At 39.5% G+C, this 22165-nt stretch overlaps 1 protein-coding gene across 1 annotated transcript; it reads right to left on the reverse strand.

Moving 5' to 3' along the window:
• Positions 1–876: 876 nt before the first annotated feature.
• On the reverse strand, positions 877–20918 carry gtf2b (general transcription factor IIB). The gene is made up of 7 exons (XM_062517113.1): positions 20794–20918; positions 12701–12807; positions 12453–12586; positions 6805–6951; positions 4389–4518; positions 3615–3896; positions 877–1552 (listed from the first exon to the last, which is right to left on the reverse strand). Exons 1-7 carry the CDS (start codon positions 20808–20810, stop codon positions 1419–1421), a joined length of 951 nt encoding a protein of 316 aa, XP_062373097.1. The 5' UTR covers positions 20811–20918; the 3' UTR covers positions 877–1418.
• Between the last annotated feature and the right edge of the window lie 1247 nt (positions 20919–22165).

Genomic DNA, 22165 nt, shown 5'->3' on the forward strand with positions numbered 1-22165 from the left:
GTTGACAAAATTAATAATTGTCAAAAAAAAAAAAAAAAAAGCCAAACCATATTTTACAAAACACTCAATGAACATTACAAGGAAGTGGCCCCTCATCATGACTTGCCCAAAATGCCCCTCATCATGACCTGCCCAAATCTAATTATGTAAAGGTCCATAAAGTAACATAAAGTTCATAATCAGCGCAATGATCTATGAATGCATACAAAAAGTAAAAAAAGACATTTTCACAGCCTTCATTCAGTACATACATACATGCCTCCATTGCAGCGAAGATCAACTAATGAAATTGCTAAGTTGAATTTACGTTAGCTTCACTTTGTCTGCATGCAAGTGTAGGTGCAAATTCATACTGGGTGCTGCAAAATTCCCAGCTATCCACACGTTTCCTACGTGCCATGTCTACTTCAATTGTAGTCATTTTCATCGTAAAGGCTACATATTAGCCACTTAATAGCCTAACACAGCCTGTCCCAAGCATTAAAGGATCATTATTTGTGTAGCTTAAAGTGATACCTCACTCAATATTGACTATTACCACAAAACAACACAATGTAGGACTTTAAGACACAAGGCAAACTTCTACACCACCATCCCCAAATTGCTATCCCAACCAATTAAATGCAGTTGTGTTCATAAGTTACATACCCTGTAAAAACCGGTTTGTTTTAGCTGACATTTTGGCTATGACCAAAGTTTTTTTTGTATTGTCAGATATCAAAATTAACTTTTACGTGGATAATATTGCAATTGCCAATACACACAGCATCATGTAGATACTGTACATGATAGTACATTGTCCCTTTGAGTGAATACATTTGTTGTAAACATCAACAATATCTAGTATCTTTAATGAACTTTAGAAATTCAGAAAAATAATACTTAATGATTTATTCTGATGCCAACTGGTACATAATCCAATATGTGTAAAAGGACAGTATGAACACCTTCCCCCTTGCATCAAGCACTAGTATGTACGGAATACAATCACAAATACAATTATCAAACTCAAATTGATATTTATTTTATATATATATATATATATATATATATAAAATAAACATTTATTATTTTACTGTCCGGAAAATAAGTCAACTTTTTGACCAATACTACAAAACAAAACATGTATACAGTATGAAACCTGCTTATAGCAAACAAATTCAGTTCACTTACACATATATACAGTATATACACATGCACACATTAATTTGCTGTTTACGATCTCCTTGAACAGTATGCAATTCTGTTATAACTTTGGAATGTGTGTCCAATAGATTTATGTTCCCCTGCAGTAAGATTCCTACCTAGATTTATTTATTTTATGTAACTTTATTTAAAAAATAAAAAATAATAATAATTAAAAAAAAACTCCAAATGTACATGTATATTTTTAGAATGTATTTTTTTTTTTTTTTTCTTCAAAGTTGAGGCAGCTTGTCCACAGGAGTATCAAATTTGAAATCTGGTGGGAAAAGATCTGCTGCTTTTGGATAGATGAGACGGTAGGACTGCCGAATTGTTACATCAGCCACACCAGCGATATCACCAATCTCTGGAAAAAAAAATTGAAAAGAAAATACATGAGCACATAATAGTTGAGTATGTATTATAGTTCTATGAGGACCTGCAATATTGAATGGCAATACTGCCATTGGCCGGGTTTCCCAGATTCTTTGAGGAGCTCTTAAGTGCTAAGAACTAGAGATGCACCGATTGCAATTATTTGGCCGATTCCGATTTCCGATTTTTCATAGAATTTGACCGGCCGATACCGATTTTAGCCGATTCCGATTTCATTTCTTCTGACCACTTTACAGCACACAAAGAGTTATTTTCTATCTTTTCTTTAATACAACATGTTAATATAGAAATGTAATCAACTTATCAATGGCTGGTAAAAAAATTTGAATAGACAGATTCTTCTTCAAGTCTTCTTTAGCTGCAGTATTTCCAGTGTGGGACATTCACACACTACTAGACCTAATAGAAATGCACAGTGGGAACACCTATGTTTTTCTTCTCACTTCAAATATCCCACTGTAGCTAAATATCTTTAGAATAGGCTACTGATAAGTGTATAACTGGATAATTTGGTAGGCCTATACATAGGTGCTACATAGGCTGAGATGTTGGAAAATTACAAAAAACAATTTTTTGAGAAAACAGCCTTGAAACACAGCCAATGACATGCAATTCTCAGTCTACACTCTTCTTTGAACTTTCGCGATTGCTTGCGGATACAAAGGAAGTGTCCATATTTGGATGCCATAATGTCATGCAGGAGAAACACAGCTTTCCAACGACACCACTCATGATATATTTTGTATCACGGTCGCGGTAGACAAAAGGTAATGAAATTAAACCTCTAAATGTGTAAATCGGACTTTGTTGTTGTAGTAGTGCGAAAGAATACATGCTAAGGTGGCAAACCGAAACAAAATGTTTATTCCTGCTGTGTCTCGCCTTAAGTGCAGTATAACTACTAGGCTATGTCGCTGCTTGTTGACAGCGTTTGTGGTTCAGCTGTGGGCACGCAATTATAGCGGCAAGGACTAACCTGAAGTGACAGCTTAGTAAATTCCACGCAATATGGCAAAGCACAGCGTTCGCTGCATAGAAACACTCAGTATTAACCAGCCCTGACTGTTGGCCTTTGCTAGCTTCATCAAACTTTGCTAACTCAGCTAAGTGATGTTGTTACAAGTATGTGCGAGTGCATTTGACCGGCATAAAATCGGCGTGTCTCAGACTGACCGGCGGGTCGCCGGTCATGGCCGATCATGTGAAAATCGGCCGATTCCGGTCACCAGCCGATCTATTGGTGCATCTCTACTAAGAACTTCTTAGGAGCGTTCTTAGAACGTTCATACCATGGACACACCATGCTCTCTCCTCAAAACATTTTTTGTGTCTTAACTTGCATAAAACATTGTCCTGCAGCTTATACACAATATATACAATGCGGATGACACAGGATATTACTGTAAGCCTCGATTCGCACTTTGCACCACCTTGTGCCATGTGCACCCATAGGGCTATGCATCTTCATTCTTCACGTCACTAGCCACGTTTACATGGACAGTTTTTTGTCATTCCGATTAAACTATTCCGATTGAAAATTTTTGCGCCGTCTGTTTACATATTCCGATCAGCCGCTTCTTCGCGCTTTAGAATCTTTGATCGGAATAGCCATTGTTTGCTACTTTTCATTGGGAAGATATTACGGTCAATCCGAATGACCGTATACATGAGCGTTCATTCGGAATAGGAACAGACTACACCACCTCTTCTACTCCGATTACAATCGGATCAGGATTTTTTATTCCGATTGAGCTATTTTTCCGTTTCTAATCGGAATAGAAGTGTCCATGTAAACGGGGCTACAGGTACTGTTGAACTACGATATATTTCTGTTTGACATCGAAGTTGAGTTACACAAATCAGCACAGTTCCATCTTATTTGATGGTGTTAAACCTGTTGGGATTTATACAGTGGGAACTAATCTAGAAAATTATAACCCAACATCCAATGTTACATGTCCACTTTTACATAGCACTTATGAACATACCCCTTCATTTTTCATGTCATTTTTGTAATATAATGTATATTTTACCTTTTTGAGTCTTTTTCTCTGCAGAGGCCTGAGAAGCCATGTAGATGGCAGCAGCTGCCACAGAGATAGGGCTGCGACCTGGTACCAAGTCCAACTCCACTGCTTTACGGGCAATATACGTGGCAGCCATTTGCACTTGCTTGGGAAGGCCCAGATTGGAACAGAAGCGAGACATGAAATCCCCTGTGGTGATGAGGTCAACACTCGTCTCCAAAGCCTTTAGAATGAGCTTAAAGCAGCGCCCAATCTCTTTCTTCGAGATCCTTGACACAGCACATATTTCTGCAAAGAGTCAAGCTGACATAATTAATGTTCTTTCTCAATCACCACATTTCTTTGACTTTAGTTTTGTATTACATTCTATAGTATTGCAACCAACAGGGGCCCGTGGTAAATACCAGTGGGGCAATTGGCTTGCTATAATTATTTGAACAATGAAAAGAAATAAAGAAAAAGTTTTCCACATAGTGAAACCTCATAGTGACCTCGAAAAACAGGGTGCCGTCAGTAGAAAAACAAAAATTTATATAAAACAAAAATATGAATAATAATAAAAAAAACAGCCAATTAATAGGCATTGTTGTTAGAATCCTGTGTCAGGTTGTGTCATGTTAAATAGGCCTGGGGACGTTGTAGGAAAATCCCTACTTAAAGCACAGATAATGCAACACCTTTCCTGTATATCTGAAATTACACACTTGACTATTAGTAATGCTTACATTTGTTAAATGTTTCTTTTGCTTTAATGTACATTTCCAGTAAAAGGATAGTAACCTTTGAAAGTCCTAGGCACTCCTTCTTGTCTACAAGCAATGTAGAGACAGGCTGAAGCAATTGCGTCATTACTTCGGCCCTTCAAACTCTTCTGTTCATAAACTTGCTTGAACAAATTATTTGTCCGGTCCTAAGAAATGAAAATACTTAATTAGCATTCAATTCAATTCAATTCAATTCAATTTTATTTATAGAGCGCCAAAACATTACACATGTCTCATGGCGCTTTACAGAGTGTTAAACCTTCAGAGAGAGCCCATGAGCAACAGGGGCAAGGAAAAACTCCCTAGAATTGGAGATACATATAGGAAGAAACCTCATTTGTAGTTTTCCCACTTTACTTACTTACAGGCATGCAAACTGGTCAGGGGTGAAAAAGGTGAGAAGAGTGCGCAACTCTTCTCCGAACCCCGACACATTTCTGATGATTTCATAGGGCTAATGGACACTTGAACTATCAGAATAAGGATAAGTCTGAATATTTGTTGGACCAAACCAGGTAATCAATAAACTTGTTTGAGACGCACACTAAGACACACTCAAATTAATATTATTATATAAAATAGGGTAGATGGGCTTTCATTTTTCAAATTGTTTTTAAACGTTTTAATGTGCAGCCTAGGCTACTACAGATTGTGGTTCATATTGTGCTATTGTGTTTAACCAACCAATAAAGTTATGTGAACTGTCTTCATATTCATGTTAAAGGGATATTCCGCCATTTTTGGAAATACACTCATTTTCCACCTCCCTTCGAGCAAAACAATCGATATTTACCTTGTTCCCGTTCATCCAGCCATTCTGTGAGTCTGGCGATACAACTTTTAGCTCCAGCCTAGCATAGATCATTGAATCGGATTAGACCATTAGCTTCTCGCCTGCTAGCTTCATGTTTAAAAGTGACTACGATTTCTGGTAAATTTCCCATTTAAAACGTGTCTCCTCTCAAGTTAGAAAGTGCAATAAGACCAACTGATAATAATCAAGGCAACTTGCAAACGTACCATGGGCGCAGTGATATCGTACACAGCATCTGAAAATAGTCCCCATAGACAACAAGCAGTAGTAGTGCCAGTAGTTTGCAAGTTGCCTTGATTATTACGCCAGATGAGAGTGTAGTTCCATGTCAAATCAGCCTAGAAAAACGACAGGTTTCATTTTCAGTTGGTCTTATTGCACTTTCTAACTTGAGAAGAGACACATTTTAAATGGGAAAATTACCAGAAAACTTAGTCACTTTTAAACATGAACTAGCAGGCGAGAAGCTAATGGTCTAATCCGATTCAATGATCTATGCTAGGCTGAAGCTAGAAGTTGTATCGCCAGACTCACAGAATGGCTGGATGAACGGGAACAAGGTAAATATCGATTCTTTTGCTCGAGGGGAGGTGGAAAATGAGCGTATTTCCAAAAATGGCGGAATATCCCTTTAAACTGTAGGCTACCTGTAGGCACAGACTAGGCTACTGATCAGGGTCCTGTAACTCGACAATCAAATGTAAATGTACGTTACGCATGGCTTACGAACTCGTAATGATCCGGGTGTAACTGAGGCAAGTCACACGCATAACTCAAACGGTTACGTGCGCTACGTGTGGTCTGAAGCAGTCGCAACCTTTTTGGCTACGTTACGAATCATTTGCGAACCATTTGAGTTGCATCTTTTGCGAAGGCTTTGCGTAACGTCTATGTGCAGTGTGCTTCGAGTAACAGGGCCCACGTTTCTTTAACATTATCATGTCAATCAACTACGTCTCTGAACAAAACGAACCAGCCCAGTTTATGAGCATTTAATTCAACTGTCACATTAGCCTTTGATATACTGATAAAGGCTGCCTATTTGCTTCACCTTTTGCCGATCTAGATGGTACTGCACGTATTCTTCATCAAAAGAACTCGTTATGTCTACATTTTTGTCTAAATTCGCTAACTTTCACAACCTTAGAGGAAAACAACCTATGCTACGTTGCTACACTAATCTCAACGTCTTTTTCTAATAGAAGTTGAAAGTTTCAACTAGCCCACCTGTGAAATCCCTCAGCATCTCTCCTCGCAGGATCACTATTCCACCTGACATCTCAGACGCATCTATCTGCGCTCACAACAGGGAGGCTATACTTGGCGTGCGCGTTCTGTTCGCGTTGCGTCTTTGTCAACAATAAGCTGTCAAGTAGAATTGAATTTACAACTGTGTAGGAGATTGACTAGTAGGCTAGTAACTACAGTAAATGGCATCACCATTTACAACGTGATAAAAGTGGAGAGGAATTTGAGCTCATAGGCAAAGTGAGAAAAAAAGCCATTTCTGTCATATTCAAATTAATTAATGAGCCCCCACAGAGTACTACACAGATTTACATACAAAATCTAAATTCTACAACCCTATTATCTTCAGATAGACACCCAGGTCACTTACGATAATGTTTCTGGGTAGGTTGATTCGGTCAGCCATAGTGGAGATCTCCTTAAAAGCATTGAGCATAGCCCGATCAGAGCTGCTCATGGTCCTCCTGTTCTGGTACTTTGAGTTTCCAAACTCATCGAAACTTGCAGCACCAGTTCCCTATAAATAGATAAGAGATGGTCAAGCTATGCAAGAGAAATGGCATTTCTCCAATACACAGATATATGATGGTAACAAGGAGAATCAGAAATGATTAACACTCTGTAAAGCGCCATGAGACATGTGTAATGTTTTGGCGCTCTATAAGCGAAATTAAACTGAAAATCAAATTGAAATGATCAGACAAGTGATCTCGGAGTCTAGCGATACAACTTTTAGCTTCAGCCTAGCATAGATCATTGAATTGGTTTAGCGTTACATTGGGGGTCCAGTGTTTCCCACAGATTAGAAGGCAATGTGTGGTGGTCGCCCCATGTCTGACGGGGGGGGGGGGGGGGGGGTGCACCGGGGTGCACCCATATTTTCATTTTTCATTTTCATTGCATCGCCTTTTTATCGCTCTCCTTTCATATAATGTTTTTTTTTTTTTTTTTACCAAGATGTGAAGCTTGTCTTTATTTGAAACACACACACATGATGTAATTATTTACATTATATATACTGACATTTCTGATATTCATAACAGCAAACTTTATGCAGGTTATAGCCTACTATTCATATTACAACTCCACTTCTTAAATTCAGCTGTCTGGTTGAAGCCTCAAAATATTGTAGCCTAAACAAAGTAGCAGGCTAAGCTTATCATACTCTACTGGTTGAACTGTTCAGTTTCCCCACATGTGTTTAAGTTTCAAGGTAAGCTAATACTTTTTCTCCTTGGGACAGGCCCTTTTAAGTCTTGGAGTTGAAAAACATGGTTGGTCAGTCAACTTGAATGCAAGAGTTTTAATCAAATGTCGCTGATGATGATGCTAACCGAATATAACAGTAATTTAGCTAGCCGTCTTCTGAGCGTCAATGCGTTCACGATTGTGAATGTTTTATTTGGATTAAATGTGCATGTGGAGGACGGGTGTCCATTGAGCACGCACGAGAGCGGGCCGAGTAGAATGAGTTTAGGCTACTTCTACTGTTTGGTAATTAAGTTGCACGCATAGTCTACAAAAGTTGCGGGAGAACTTTATATGCTTCTACCCGAGCAGCGTCAGGTGCATCAGTGCGACCACCGACCACGCTTCCAGGGATGATCTCGTTGGTTTTCATGGAGACAGACAGCCGCGGTGTGCACGGAGGAGGGGCTGTGTGTGTGTGTGTGTGTGTGTGTGTGTGTGTGTGTGTGTGTGTGTGTGTGTGTGTGTGTGTGTGTGTGTGTGTGTGTGTGTGTGTGTGTGTGTGTGTGTGTGTGTGTGTGTGTGTGTGTGTGCGTGCGTGTGCGTGTGTGAGAGAGACAGACACGTGAGTGACAGAGAGGGAGCGCAGGGAAAGGAAATTCAGCTTTACGAATGCTGCGTGTTTTTCAATAGCGTTTCAAAATAAATAAATAAAAGAATAACGAAACGCAATATGTGGCGGCCGGTGCTGAATCTGTGGCGCACCGCCACAAATTTGTCTATGTGTGGGAAACACTGGGGGTCAAATACTTCCTCCCCCTAGCATTTAGGAAGAACATCTATTTATTTACGATACATTCTTCAATCAAAGAAAATCGGTGTACTTAGCGGTTTTATTTTTAACTAATTTATTGAATTAAGACATTAAGATCAATTGTCAAAGGATGATTTTATATTCCTCTTTTTAGGCAACTTTAGCATGGTATCAAATACATTTTCTCCCTATGTAATGTCGAATCGGGTCATAATGATATGGAAACATGAAATTAATGGATATAATTTATAAACTCTAGTAGGCAGTATGGCGGGTTATTAAACATGACGCCTGGAATAGCTACAATTGCGTTCCTTTTGAATGTGTCGTAGCCTATGGTGGGTGGTCCGTGGGTGAAAAGTTTTGGAACCGCTGCACTAAATCAATACTCGTGTGGATAACCTGTTTTTTAAAACAACAAAAACAGAAAGGAGGGAGGCAGCAAAGTTATTTCAGATGGGTAAGAACAAGGCAACGTTAAGCTAGGCTATTTTAACAAACTAAAGGTCATTTTAACCAGGGAATACATCCTTGTCAGGCGGCCTATGCAATTGTGTGTGGATGTTGTTAGTAGCCTACTATGCAGGCTACTTTTAAGCTGTCCATATGCACAAACCTAAAACCCGGAAACTGATAAATATTGTAAATAAATAAATAACGCATGGTATTGTATGGCAATACAATGCGTTACTCATTGCAATGCGTTACGTTTTTATGTGTCGGATGGTGGGGGTACGCGAGCCGAGTCAGAATGTAGGTGGTGGTACTCAGGGGAAAAAATTTGGGAACCGCTGGTTTAGACCATAAGCATCTCGCCTGCTAGCCTCACATTTAAAAGTGACTAAGATTTCTGGTAAATTTCCCATTCTGAAGTTAGAGAGTGCAACAAGACAAACTGAAAATGAAACCTGGCAATTTTCTAGGCTGATGTGACACGGAACTACACTCTCATCTGGCGTTATAATCAAGGAAAGTTGCAAACGACCATGGGCGCAGTGATATATTATATCTATCTTATCAGTCTTCTGGTGGGACTGTTCAGTTTCAAGGTGGAAAACATTGGTATTGAGATGATCAGTCTTGAGTTTTAGACGCCACACCCACTTTCAGGTAAAGAAGTCCTGCTGAGTCGGGGGTGGCTGGATGAATGAAAAGAGAAGCTCTCTCTCTCTCTCTCTCTCTCTCTCCAAATGTATTGTTTGTTTTGAGGTTAAGTTTACTTTGTTCCTTTGTTTAAGGATAATTACTGATATTACTTTACTTTTACATTCAAAGGCTCAATGCCTAATAAATGGTCAATTCTCTTCGCTCAGTTTGCATATCTCTAAAGTCTAGTGTGCCATGCCATACTCTGCCATAGTTAACATTGTTAGTTATTTGGTAATTTATTAGAGGTACAATATTCTTATCTTATGGAGTCAGATAAATCGTGGTTTATTCCTCCACATGACTACTGATCCATTGTTCTTCACGCATGTGAAGGGAAAACGCCCGACGTGTTTGTGTAGCGCGTTTTGGGACTGTTTTTTCACCTCTTACAAGTGGCGACCTCGACCGTGAACGTTATGACGGGATGTACTATATTTCTGAAATTTGGTGTGTAGAAAAACTTTTTAAAGACGTGTAGCAAAAGTCACACACATAGGCCTACGCATTATTTTCGCTATCAACTCACCTAAATATTCAGAAACTTTGCTCTCTCCATTATACGGAAATACGAACATGGACAGATGTAGACACGTGATAATATTTCTTTGTTTAATGTTTAATTGATTATTCAGAATCAAACTTAATTCCGAATTAAGTGGTTCGTTTATTCCGATGTTAAAGCGGAATTAACTCCCTCCTTGATCATGTAAACCTTTATTCCGATTCAAAGTTTATTCTGTTTGTTTGGCGCATGCTCGCACAAGGAGGAAGAAGCAGCGCATGCTCGTTTCATTGCTAACTCGGCTCCGTCTTTTCCCCCCCTTCTCCGACACTCTTCTGCTCCTCAGCTAGCAAACGTGAAGCTTGACAATATTCAAGCTGCTGGTTAAATAGTAGGCCTATTATCAGAATTACTGCCAAAACCGTTTTCATTATGTTACTGTCCATGCTGTAACGTTAACCCGAGATGACAAAAAAGCCGCTAGCCAGCTAAAGTTTGTTTCCTTCCGGTAGACCTTAATTAGTCTATGTTCATGCGCCGCCTGTCCAATCGGAACCCTTCCCGACCCCCAGACGTTCAACGGAATACAACAACGCGGAATTAACCTATGTTCCATGTAAACGCCAATTCGGAATTATTATTTCCATGTTAACTCGAAGGAGAATATTTTAATTCCGAACTATTTAATTCTGAATAAACTAATTCGGAATTAAAAACATCATGTAAACGTGGCCACATGGATTAAAGTGAAAAAAAATCATCTGACTGAAAAAAATTTGCCCAAATAAATAAATAAATAAATAAATAAAAAAATTGACACACGCAAGTGATGCAAATCAAAGGGCCTTAGCGTAGACCTACGTGAAATAGGGCCATACAGACTAATTGTACCCTACGTTTACAAGTAACACATTTTAAAAGTAGGCCTAGCTATTCAATACTGCAGACTGTTGCTTATTAAGAGTGCTCCCAGGGCCGGCCATAGCCCATTGGCTGCCCCCCAAAAAAGTTATAGGGGGTGTCACCCCCGAGAAAATTTATTAAATACTGTTATGTAAATGCATAAATTCTGCGCACTTTCAGTCAGAGATTAGGGCCAGCATTATGCCTAAAATACATGTATGTCTCCAAAACATTCCTCACCTGTTATCAGACATGCATGAAAACAATTAAAACTCACAGCCATAGGTTATTTACCGTCAGATAGGCCTCTGTTATTGAAGATTTGGAATAATTGATTTGAAATGTAATATGCTAAAGAATTCTGATGTTTTCTGATGTCAGGATATAATTTGGTGTAACTTTACCAGTGTGATCAGGCCCTAGGTGACATGTTGTTTAAATAGGTGCAGGTCACTTTAAGAGGTTTTAGTTTTTGGTTAAGAACGTGATGCACGGCATGAATGTTAGGAGTTCCACGGTTTTTCTGACCGTGTTGGTCGTGTCAATTATATGAGTATGAACTGTGCTGTTTGTTACAATAAACATTCAAGAACATTAACTGGAAGACAAGACGTTTAGCAACACGCGTCAGTCATAGGACTCCTATTAGATAGGCTATGTTTTGTTTATTGGAAACGGACCTACGACTTTCTCTTTGAAGAAGACAAATTAGACAAACTGTATAGACATGTACTGGATCCTTTTGAATTTATAAGTTAACCTTGTTGGCTTATAATAATTATTTTAGAGAAATTAGCAGTTAAACTTAAACAGTAGGATAGCCTGATAGTGGCGTGGCGCAGACACACTTTCCTGTAGTCTGTCTCTGCGTTTTTGAAGAATAATTAGCCCAAATCACAGACTAATTAAACTGAAAAAAACAACAGCTTTCCTGAACTTCTGCAAAGCTTGTTTAACCTACAAAAGCCTAATAGGCTGCGGCTCCAAAGTAGGCTATAAATCAGGACTGTTCTTTCATCGGTTTCAATAGGCCTTTCTTTCGTTTATTATTGTATCATTATGATTATGATGATGATGATTATTATTATTATTATTAGTAGTAGTAGTAATAGTAGTAGCAGCCTAATAGTGGTAGTGGGCTAGCCTAATGTGCACCAACGCATTTATTTATTTATTTATTTTGCGCACAACGAAGATTTTAACATAGGCTACAAAAGCACAGGCCTACAAAACAGGGTTCAACTAGAGGTGTAACCATCACTGCGGCTTGCAAGGGAGATCGCGCCCCCCACCCCCAATATTTTCTCCCCGGATCTGCATCAATCTCATGATTGACATCTGTAGCGCCTCCGGTTGACGGAAATCCGTCGTAGCGACGGAGAACTTTAATCCATGTGGCCAATGAGAGGTTCCCAAGATCACCACTGAAAAACACAATATTCTCCACACATTTATTCTTCACCTTGCTTATCATTGTAGTTAGGTCTCCTCCATTTAGAAGAGGGTTCTGTGCATCACCAACACGAGAGGGGTCCTTAGTAGCTTTCTCATTTGTAAATGTCCTCCACTCAGAACCCACATCAATCACTCTGTCACCTGAGAATGATGGTCACATTAATAGCTTTTTCACCGGACAAAAAACATTACACAACAATGATGCATGATGAATGAAAAATATGTACTGTGAACAGAAGTACATTTGGAACATACCAACAACTAGGCCACACTCTGGGCATATCATATCCCCAGCTCTGTAATCCTCCACCAAAAGGGCATCAGGGTGGTTTGGACATTGAACCTTAGGTAGAGAATCTCCACTACAAAAAAATGAAATATTATAATGAAACAAAATACAGATTAAATATGTAAATGAACAAGTACAGTTTGCCTCACATCTAGGGTTGAGTTGGGTACAGACCCCTGTACTTTTACCGGTACCAACCGATCAGATCAGATATTACTGTGTATTGGCTCATGTCTGAGTGTAACGTTATGTCTCAAAAGCGAAAGTTACTATGGCTAACTTACCTGGCACCATTTAAACCTGCATGTATTGCGCCAGGAGCGTGCATAAATTATGAATCAGAATAGTAGGTCTATCCCTGGTAGGGGTGGGCGATATATATCGTTTGCGATATTATCATCATTGTTGTTTTGACGATGTGCAAATTTACATTATCGAATATTCAAATTACTTGGGGGGAGGAGGGGCACACTCGAAATCACACATTGAAACCCCATAAATTCACTAAATCAGGAGGTGTGCAACAGAAGTGAGAGAAGCCGCTGGCTGCAGCAGAGCAAGTCACATGATCACGGTGCACGTGGTCACATGCACACAATGTTTATGTAGTGCGGCTACTTTGTTCAAGTGGCATAGATGAATTAAACAGGCGTTTTTCCTACACGGTAACGTTGTTATGTGGAGAGAAAACATTAGCTTATTTTATAGTATTTTAATAGTCAGTTGCAAACAAAGACTCCTTCCTTTGTAACCCAAGTTGTGTAAATGGACTGAAGTTCGCTCTAAATATCTACTTTTATCGATTATGCTAACCGTTAGCATCTCTATGGGATTTCTAATAGACATTAGCCATAAGCTAACGCATTAGTTTCTATTCTAAACTTGGAATGCTAGCCTATGTGATTGCTCTTTAACAAGGAAATAACTGAAATGTACTCTCTTATGCTTAGTTTTACGCACATTTTCTATCAACAAATTTAATTACTTTTAAGACCTTTTTAAGACCTCTAAGAATAAAAATTAAGACTATTACCACGGCAAAAAAATATCTATAAAAAGTACGCTCTAGGCTGTTCAGTTTACCAAAGCACATTTGTATTTGAGTGACGGTGCAAATGGTGCATGTCAGGCAACTGCCTTCTCAATACTACAACAATACTGCTGTAAATAATGTAGAAACAGTGTGTAAACAAATCAAGTTGCAAATGACAAGTTAAACACAGTTTAAAAATTGACAAGGCTCCCGACTAACTTTCTGCGTTGGTTGCACTGGTGCGCCTAACTTTTTTTTCAGGTGCACCAGTACAAAATTCAGGTGCACCCACATTTTTCATTGCATAGCTTTCTAACAGCAAAAGGTCACATTTTTATCGGACTCCTTTCATATAATGTGAATGATTTTTTATATATATTATATATATATATATATATATATATATATATATATATATATATATATATTAAATCATTCACATTATATATATAATCATTGAAATTATATAACCCCCCTCTTTCCCCCCTTTATCTATATACTGAAATTTCTGATATTCATGACTGCACACTTTATGCAGATTATAGCCTACTATTTATATTACAACTCTAGGTCTACCTCTTTGCTGCAGCTGTCTGATTGATGCCTCAAAATATTGTAAACAAGTAGCATAGTTGGCTAGCTTATCATAGTCTACTGGTTGGACTGTTCAGTTTCCCCCATATGTGTTTAAGTTTCAAGGTAGGCTGATACTTTTTCTTCACTCAACTTCAATGCAAGAGTTTTAATCAAATGTGCAGCATGCTATGATGCTAACTGGATTTCAGAGAGAGAGAGAGAGAGAGAGAGAGAGAGAGAGAGAGAGAGAGAGAGAGAGAGAGAGAGAGAGAGAGAGAGAGAGAGAGAGAGAGAGAGAGAGAGGCCAAGCCGAGGAGGTTTACTTCTATACTGTTTGGTAAAGTTGCACGCATAGTCTACAATGAAAACAGGCGAAAGAAATGTATGCTCTCATCCGAAAAGTGTCAGGTGCACCATTGCGACCTCGAATATTTTTCAGTCGCATTCTTAAAAATCTTCGCGACTGCCACTCTGAAACACTATCTCCGTCTGTTTCAGGCCTATGGGGAACGCACACGCTACTTTTTACTGTGTTGTTACATTGTAACACCCACAATATTTCGGCTTTGAGTGAGTCACTGTCCACATTCGCAAAGCTGACGAAACGGACTCGGCACGACATGAAATTTAAGACCTCCTCATCGGAAATTCTAGAATTCAAGACATTTTAAGATCTTGAAAATCCCCCCAAAAAATTAAGACTTTTTAAGGACCCGCGGGGACCCCGTTTACAGTGAAACCTAAGTAAAAGTTTGAAAAGAACTTCAGAAACTGGGAAACTGTTAGCCCTATCCATCTATTCTAATGTAGCTGGGTTACACAGTGTCCTAATTGTAAGCGACACATTGTATCCGTTAACATTCTTTAATGAACCTTTGTTAAGTCGTGAAAAAGTTAATGTCAAGGCGACGCGACGCGACTACAACAGAAACGGACAGAGCGACAAAACAGGGTTGAAGAAGTCGCGTAGCAAAGCAACTTGTCGCGTTCGGTCGCATCGCATTCAGTCAGGACATTCCAATTGAAAATACAGCGATGGAACTGATTTTGTTGCAAGCATTCGGTTGTGTCGCTTGCAGTTAGGACACGGTGTTAGACTTCATCATTACCACACAGACACACACACACACACACACACACACACACACACACACAAACACAAGTGGGGGAAGAATTACAAATTGTGTTAAAAAGTCACAGGTAAGATTATTGGTTATTATTGTAATATTGCTTTTTGCGTGATGGCCTGCTGAAATGGACGCTTAAGAGCGTGGCATTGTATGCCAAAAGCATGAAATGCGTCAAACAACACGGCAAATGACTTAAGAAACCGGCGTGTCATTCTACGCCTTTTGGTGAGATCAGGCTGCCCCTTCTCTTGTTGACGGAGCTTGCGGCGGCGGGCGTGCAAAATAAGTGTAAATACGTGGCTGTTTAGCTGTAGTTCCACACATTATGCTATGCTCATTTGGGTGCACATTTTTGAGATGTGATCTCATTACTAGTGGTCGAATGGTATGCTAACTGTATCTTACATGCATAGGCCTACTACTTGATTTCGCGGCTCAAAAAATCCAAAGTAGGCTAACGATATACGAAAAAGTAGCCTACTGTACTTTCAGGTATGGCTTTTAAGATTTTAGGGGGTTAAAATCACGTTCTCTGAGTGCGGTCAAGTTGGGCTCTGCACCTTCTGCCGTCTTCCAATGAAGTCAACTTTCAATAATGACTGCTCTCGTGCGACTCCCGTCACCTGTCCCTGACCCTTCACGCAGCGCATCCTATGAGCGCATTCACTCACAAAGCAGACAGCGGCGCCTCTGCTACTGCGGATGTGTTTTTACTAGGGCTGAACGATATATTGCATTTGCGATAATATCGCGATATGATGAAGTGCAATTTTCTAACCGCAAAGGCTGCGATTACCCTCTGGTCACGTGACATGAGATCGTAAAGTAGCAAATATTTGAAACATAGTGTGTTCCAATGTCCGCACTCCTGCACTTCAAAAAAACGGTTGAGGGTGTAGTGCTGTTCCAGTAGCAAAAGTAGCAAAACGAAGTGTGCCGCAAGTATCCGGATGGTGCACTTCGAGGACGCATGGTCCAGCCCCCTGGCGTCTTATCGGAAGCCGAAGGTGAGCTAAGGCGGGCTCAAGGACTCCGTACACAGATAGAGCGTTCTGATTGGCTAGGCTGAACTCGAGCCTAGCGCAGGCTTGTCCTCAACGGTGCGACCCTAGACCATCCCGCTAGGCAAAAATAGTTTTGCCCACTAGGGTGCGTCTAGATTTCTAGGCTACCATTCTGCAACACGTTCTTGACTCAACAAATTAGTGGTCAGAAAACCATTTTAAGTTGACATGCAGTTAAATGATTATGTTGACATTTATTACAAATTTTGAATGTTTTAAGTAGTTTTCAAGTTTTTATTTATTTCAACTTAATTTTGTTGACCGTAGCAGAAAATGTTTCAAGGGGCCGAGATGATTTATGTCTGGCATTGCCATTGTAGCCGCATTTTTCCCAATAAAAATAATGTTGGAATGGAATCAATGCATTTACTTTTTAATAGTCTGCATCAGTCTATGCTAGCAGCAAGTACAATGGAGAAAACCATGAAATATTTAAATATCGCAAGTTATATCGTTATCGCCGTACTCATGAGGAAAACATGCGATATGCAATAACATTAATATCGTGCAGCCCTACTTTTATTTTTACCTTGAATCTTGAAAAAAAAATTGCCTACCTACCGACCTTTTTTTTTTGGGCTGTTACTGCAAACAAAAATATTTTCTAAGGATGGCCTAAATAACATCAATTCAATCAACAGCCTAATAAATATAAACAATACTAATAGTATACAAACCATAACCCATAAGAAGTGCATCCACGTAGCGTTCAAGAATCTTACTGTTTTAGAGCGGGAGATAAATAAATGAGAATGGAATAAACGAAGTTGGGGTAATCAAGCAATCAGTAAAGCTAATAACCAGATACACCAATTCTGCATTAATATGTATCTTTGACAAGTATATTTTAGATTGCTAGGACAAGATATCCCTAACATTCCATGACTTTGCCCCAAAAATGAATGTCTGGAATAAACTTTCCAAAATTCCGTGATATTCCAAAAATTCTATGACTCGTGGGATCTGTGATATGGTCACTAAAATTAAAGAATAATTGTGATAAATAATTGTAATCTCAATAATGATCAAAATAACGGATTAATTTCTGTTTGGGGTGTCCCATGCCGTCGCCAGTCGTCGTCGGCGTCGGGGCTAATTTTGGCCAGTTTTGGCCGACTTGACATGTAGAGTCGGCCAGTGGCCGTCGGTTTCAATTACAATCTGATTGGTTGAGTCATAACTAGAGATGCACCGATCGATCGGCCGCCGATCAGAATCGGCCGATTTTCACGTGATCAGCCACGACCGGCGACCGGCCGGTCAGTCTGAGACATGCCGATTTTATGCCGGTCAAATGCACTCGCACCTACTTGTAACATCATCACACAGCTGAGTTAGCAAAGTTTGATGAAGCTAGCAAAGGCTAACACTCAGGGCTGGATAAAGCGCTAATGCTGAGTTTTTCTATGCAGCGAACGCTGTGCTTTGCCATATTGAGTGGAATTTACTAAGCTGTCACTTCAGGTTACGTAAACAGCGCACATCACCGCCCGTCCTTGCCGCTAATTGCGTGCTCACAGCTGAACCACAAGCGCTGTCAACAAGCAGCAACATAGCCACGGCAGGAATAAACATTGTTTTGCTTCGGTTTGCCACATTAGCATGTATTCTTTCACACTAATAGGCTACAACAACAAAGTCCGATTTACACATTTAGAGGTTTATTTCATTACCTTTTGTCTACTCACGCCTGTATATTTCTTCTAAATTCGCCAAAAGTAAGCATTCTAACATGTCATACATTACCGCGACCGTGATACAAAACATATCATGTTGGAAAGCTGTGATTCTCCTGCATGACGTTATGCCATCCAAATATGGACACTTCCTTTGTATCCGCAAGCAATCGCGAAAGTTCAAAGAAGAGTGTAGTAGACTGAGTATGCATGCCATTGGCTGTGTTTCAAGGCTGTTATCTCAAAATTAGTTTTTTGTCATTTTCCAACATCTCAGCCTATGTAGCACCTATACACCAAACTTTCCAGTTATACACTTATCAGTATTCTTAAGATATTAACAGTTGGATATTGTATGTGAGAAGAAAAAAATAGTAGTCCTACAGTGCATTTCTATTAGTAGTGTGTGAAATGAATGTCCCACACTGGGAATACTGCAGGTGAAGAAGACTTGAAGAAGAATCTGTCTATTCACATTTTTTTTACCAGCCATTGATAAGTTGATTACATTTCTATATTAACATGTTGTATTAAAGAAAGGATAGAAAATAACTCTTTTTGTGTGCTGTAAAGTGGTTAGAAGATGCCAATCGGAATCGGCTAAAATCGGTATCGGCAGGTCAAATTCTATGAAAAATCGGAAATCGGAATCGGCCAAAAAATTGCAATCGGTGCATCTCTAGCCATAACCTTTCGTAACATCTAGGTAGCAGAGGACTTCGTTTAAACTAATCGTTAGCCCTACATTCAGCGATGCAAGTTTCGGACCCATTTTTGTAGACCTTCCTAACATATTTTTGCTAAAACTAAGTGTCTGAATGTGTGTTATTTCAGGTTATTTCCCATTCACTTTTCGTTTACTGTGCTAATATTAGCTAGCAAGCTAGCTAGGTTAACGGGTGAAAAGTTATTTATTCCATGCCCAAGAGAGTGTTTCGTTGGCCTCACACACAAGCAATGGCAATAAAATAATACACACTATATAATTATATTTATATTTTCTTATTGCTTAATCAGAGAAGTCCAAAAACTAGTGGCAATTAGTTCCGCGAATCCTGCATGATATCTTGGGTAATGTATCAAGAGTTCACGCACGCGCAGAACGTACAATCGGCGTCGCTTCGGTGTGTTCAGTGGCACTTTTTTGACCGACATGGGGAGACGGGAGCCCGACTGATATTCTGCCGACGGCCGGCCAGTCAGGTTGGTGTGTTCAGGCCTTAACAGCTGTGCTGTAGGTGAACATATATGAAAAGTACAGAAAACCTGGAAGCACCAAATAAATATTACTGAGTGTCCACACAGGCCCACCAGCAATCATGTGACTTGCTCTGCTACAGCCAGGGGTTTCTGCTGCACTGACCTCCTGATTTAGTGAATGTGTTGGGTTTCAATGCATGAGTGAACAAACAGTGTAATTATAATATAAACATTGAAACAACAATCACAATATTACTGTAAACGATATATTGCACACCCCTACACCACCACAATAAGTACTTTGACTGTATATCAAAAACGGACATCTCACAACATAGAAAAGCTTTAACACACCATTCATGAACTCAGGGCTCTCATCCCCAACCTACGGAGATTACTCTGGAACTTGGACCAAACCAATGTGGACCAAACCAAATTACAGGGGGCTGGGACAGTCCAAGTGATGAGGACCTTTTAAACAGTGTGTGTGTACACTCTGACTGTATTCTAAGACTAAAGACTCATTAAAGTGACTTTAGTGCAACATCAAACTTTGCACCCTTAAACAGGTGGTATAAGGTAAATGAGGACGATAACAGTATTAACGTTGGCAGCTATGCTATTATAATTTAACATTACGACTTTACATTACTCATTTGTTCATAATGTTAAATAGTGTTTATTGTTGCAGTTGTAAGTTGCTCTGAATAAAAACGTAACTAAGTAAACAAAAACATCAACATAACTTAAAACCTTTCTGTCACCCTGTAAATTTGTCAAAAAGGAGCTTGCTGCTAGCTACTCATCAACTAGGCCAAATTTCAGTTGTGGTTCTACCGAACTCAAGCCAAATGCCAGAGTGACACTTCAGTGTAGCTGTTTAATTAAAAAGAAATCTGAATAAAACAGCTTCCCCGATGTCACAGGCACCGTAACGTTAACGCTAGCAATTGAAAGCTGTTCAATCGTAGACAATGTTAGCCAGGTAGCAAAAAAGTAACGTTAAGCTTGACCACAAATGTTAACGTCACTGTTCCTAAACTGCTCTGTTCCTGGGATTGCCAATGGCTAATGCTAACGACAAACGTAAAAAAAATGGTAGATCTTATTCATCATAATCTAGTTAAATAACTATACCTCTCCATCTAACTTTAGCAAGCTCAACTAGACGGCAGGTTGTCAAAGCTTTGTTCCCACAAGGCCACGATGCTTCTCACCCATGCTAACGTTAAGTAGACACTAAACAGAACACAACGTCGAGTTACAATACGTTCATTCTTCAAAGTTTTCGACATTTCAATCGTATCGTGATGTTACAACAGTTTAAGACATCCCGTACTGATTTCTCATTACATAAATTCGTTATCAATTGATACGTACCGGCTCGTCGACGCCATACTACTTCTCTCGTCCCTCTGCCAGCTGAAACGTTATAAAGTGTGCACTGTGCAGCCAGCGACTGACGAAGTTTCCTACTAGTAGATGCATGTTCTTCAAAATAAGAGTCACCATTCGTTCGTTTTTAGAGTGTGGTAGCCTTGCCACTCTGGCCACTCTCGCCCGGATGTTGGCTGCAGTTCCACCAGAGTTCCACTGGGGGCGATCGCCTGAGTGCAGAATGAATGAGTCTGGTCCAGAGAATGTCTAATAAGGGTAGACGGGCTCTGCTATGGTCTATGGAACCTAGGGCGTGACTATTCCTAGTTCATCTGCCTTGCTGTTTTATTTTGAATCTCCCATTGTCGGGAAGGCTATCAAATAGCTTATACAATTCAAGTAAACATTAGCATAATTTAGCCAAGCAACACACTTTAGCAAGCTATGTGGATAGCCTACAACCACAACTAGGCCTACTACTGAAATAAAAGCAAATCATGAACTCTGTAACATTATGGTTTTATTGATAGGATAGGCTATGAGCATTGCCTCTCTACTTCATCTGCCAACCCTGTAATGTTCCGTAACTTTCACGCATCCCTGAACTTGAAATCAGAGGAGCCGTCTCTGTTGAAACTTCCTGTGCAATCGCGAAATATGCTGTCAATCATATCCTCCAATCATCATACTAGTCGGCAGGCCAAGACCCTAAAAAAAACTTTTGATGGCATTTTTTGTTAAAAGTTGGCAACCATGCTAGAAGTTATTAGTAGGGTCTGAGGTTCCAGAATCCAGTGGTTGCCAAAATCATATTTATAATTTAAGGTCAAATTTGAAGGTCAAAAAGTTGGAAACAATAGATTTTAATGGTTTGTCTTTTGGGGGGGCTCTATTTTCATGACATCCTTTTTAAAAGTTGGCAACCATGCTAGAAGTTATTAGTAGGGTCTGAGGTTCCAGAATCCAGTGGTTGCCAACATCATTTTTATAATTTCAGGTCAAGTTTGAAGGTCAAAAGGTCGAAAACAATAGATTTCATGGTTCGTCTTTTTGGGGGGCTCTATTTTCAAGACATCCTTTTTAAAACGTTGGCAACCATGCTAGAAGTTATTAATAGGGCCTGAGGTTCCAGAATCCAGTGGTTGCCAAAATGATTTTTATAATTTAAGGTCAAATTTGAAGGTCAAAAGGTCGAAAAAAATAGATTTCATGATTCGTCTTTTTTGGGGGGCTCCATTTTCTTGACATCCTTTTAAAAAAGTTGCCAACCATGCTAGAAGTTATTAGTAGGGTCTGAAGTTCCAGAGTCCAGTGGTTGCCAAAATCATATTTATAATTCAAGGTCAAATTTGAAGGTCAAAAGGTCAAAAACAAT

Source organism: Sardina pilchardus, chromosome 2, assembly GCF_963854185.1.
Source record: "Sardina pilchardus chromosome 2, fSarPil1.1, whole genome shotgun sequence".
In the NCBI taxonomy this organism is placed as follows: domain Eukaryota; kingdom Metazoa; phylum Chordata; class Actinopteri; order Clupeiformes; family Clupeidae; genus Sardina; species Sardina pilchardus.

Bases quoted from the DNA above. Each gene is read 5' to 3' on its own strand.
- gtf2b (XM_062517113.1), bottom strand. The intron at 6,952-12,452 runs GTGAAGAATAAA...ATCTATTTATAG, and splicing joins TAACTACAATGATAAGCAAG to GGAACTGGTGCTGCAAGTTT. The intron at 1,553-3,614 runs GTAAAATATACA...TTTTTTTTCCAG, and splicing joins AGAGAAAAAGACTCAAAAAG to AGATTGGTGATATCGCTGGT.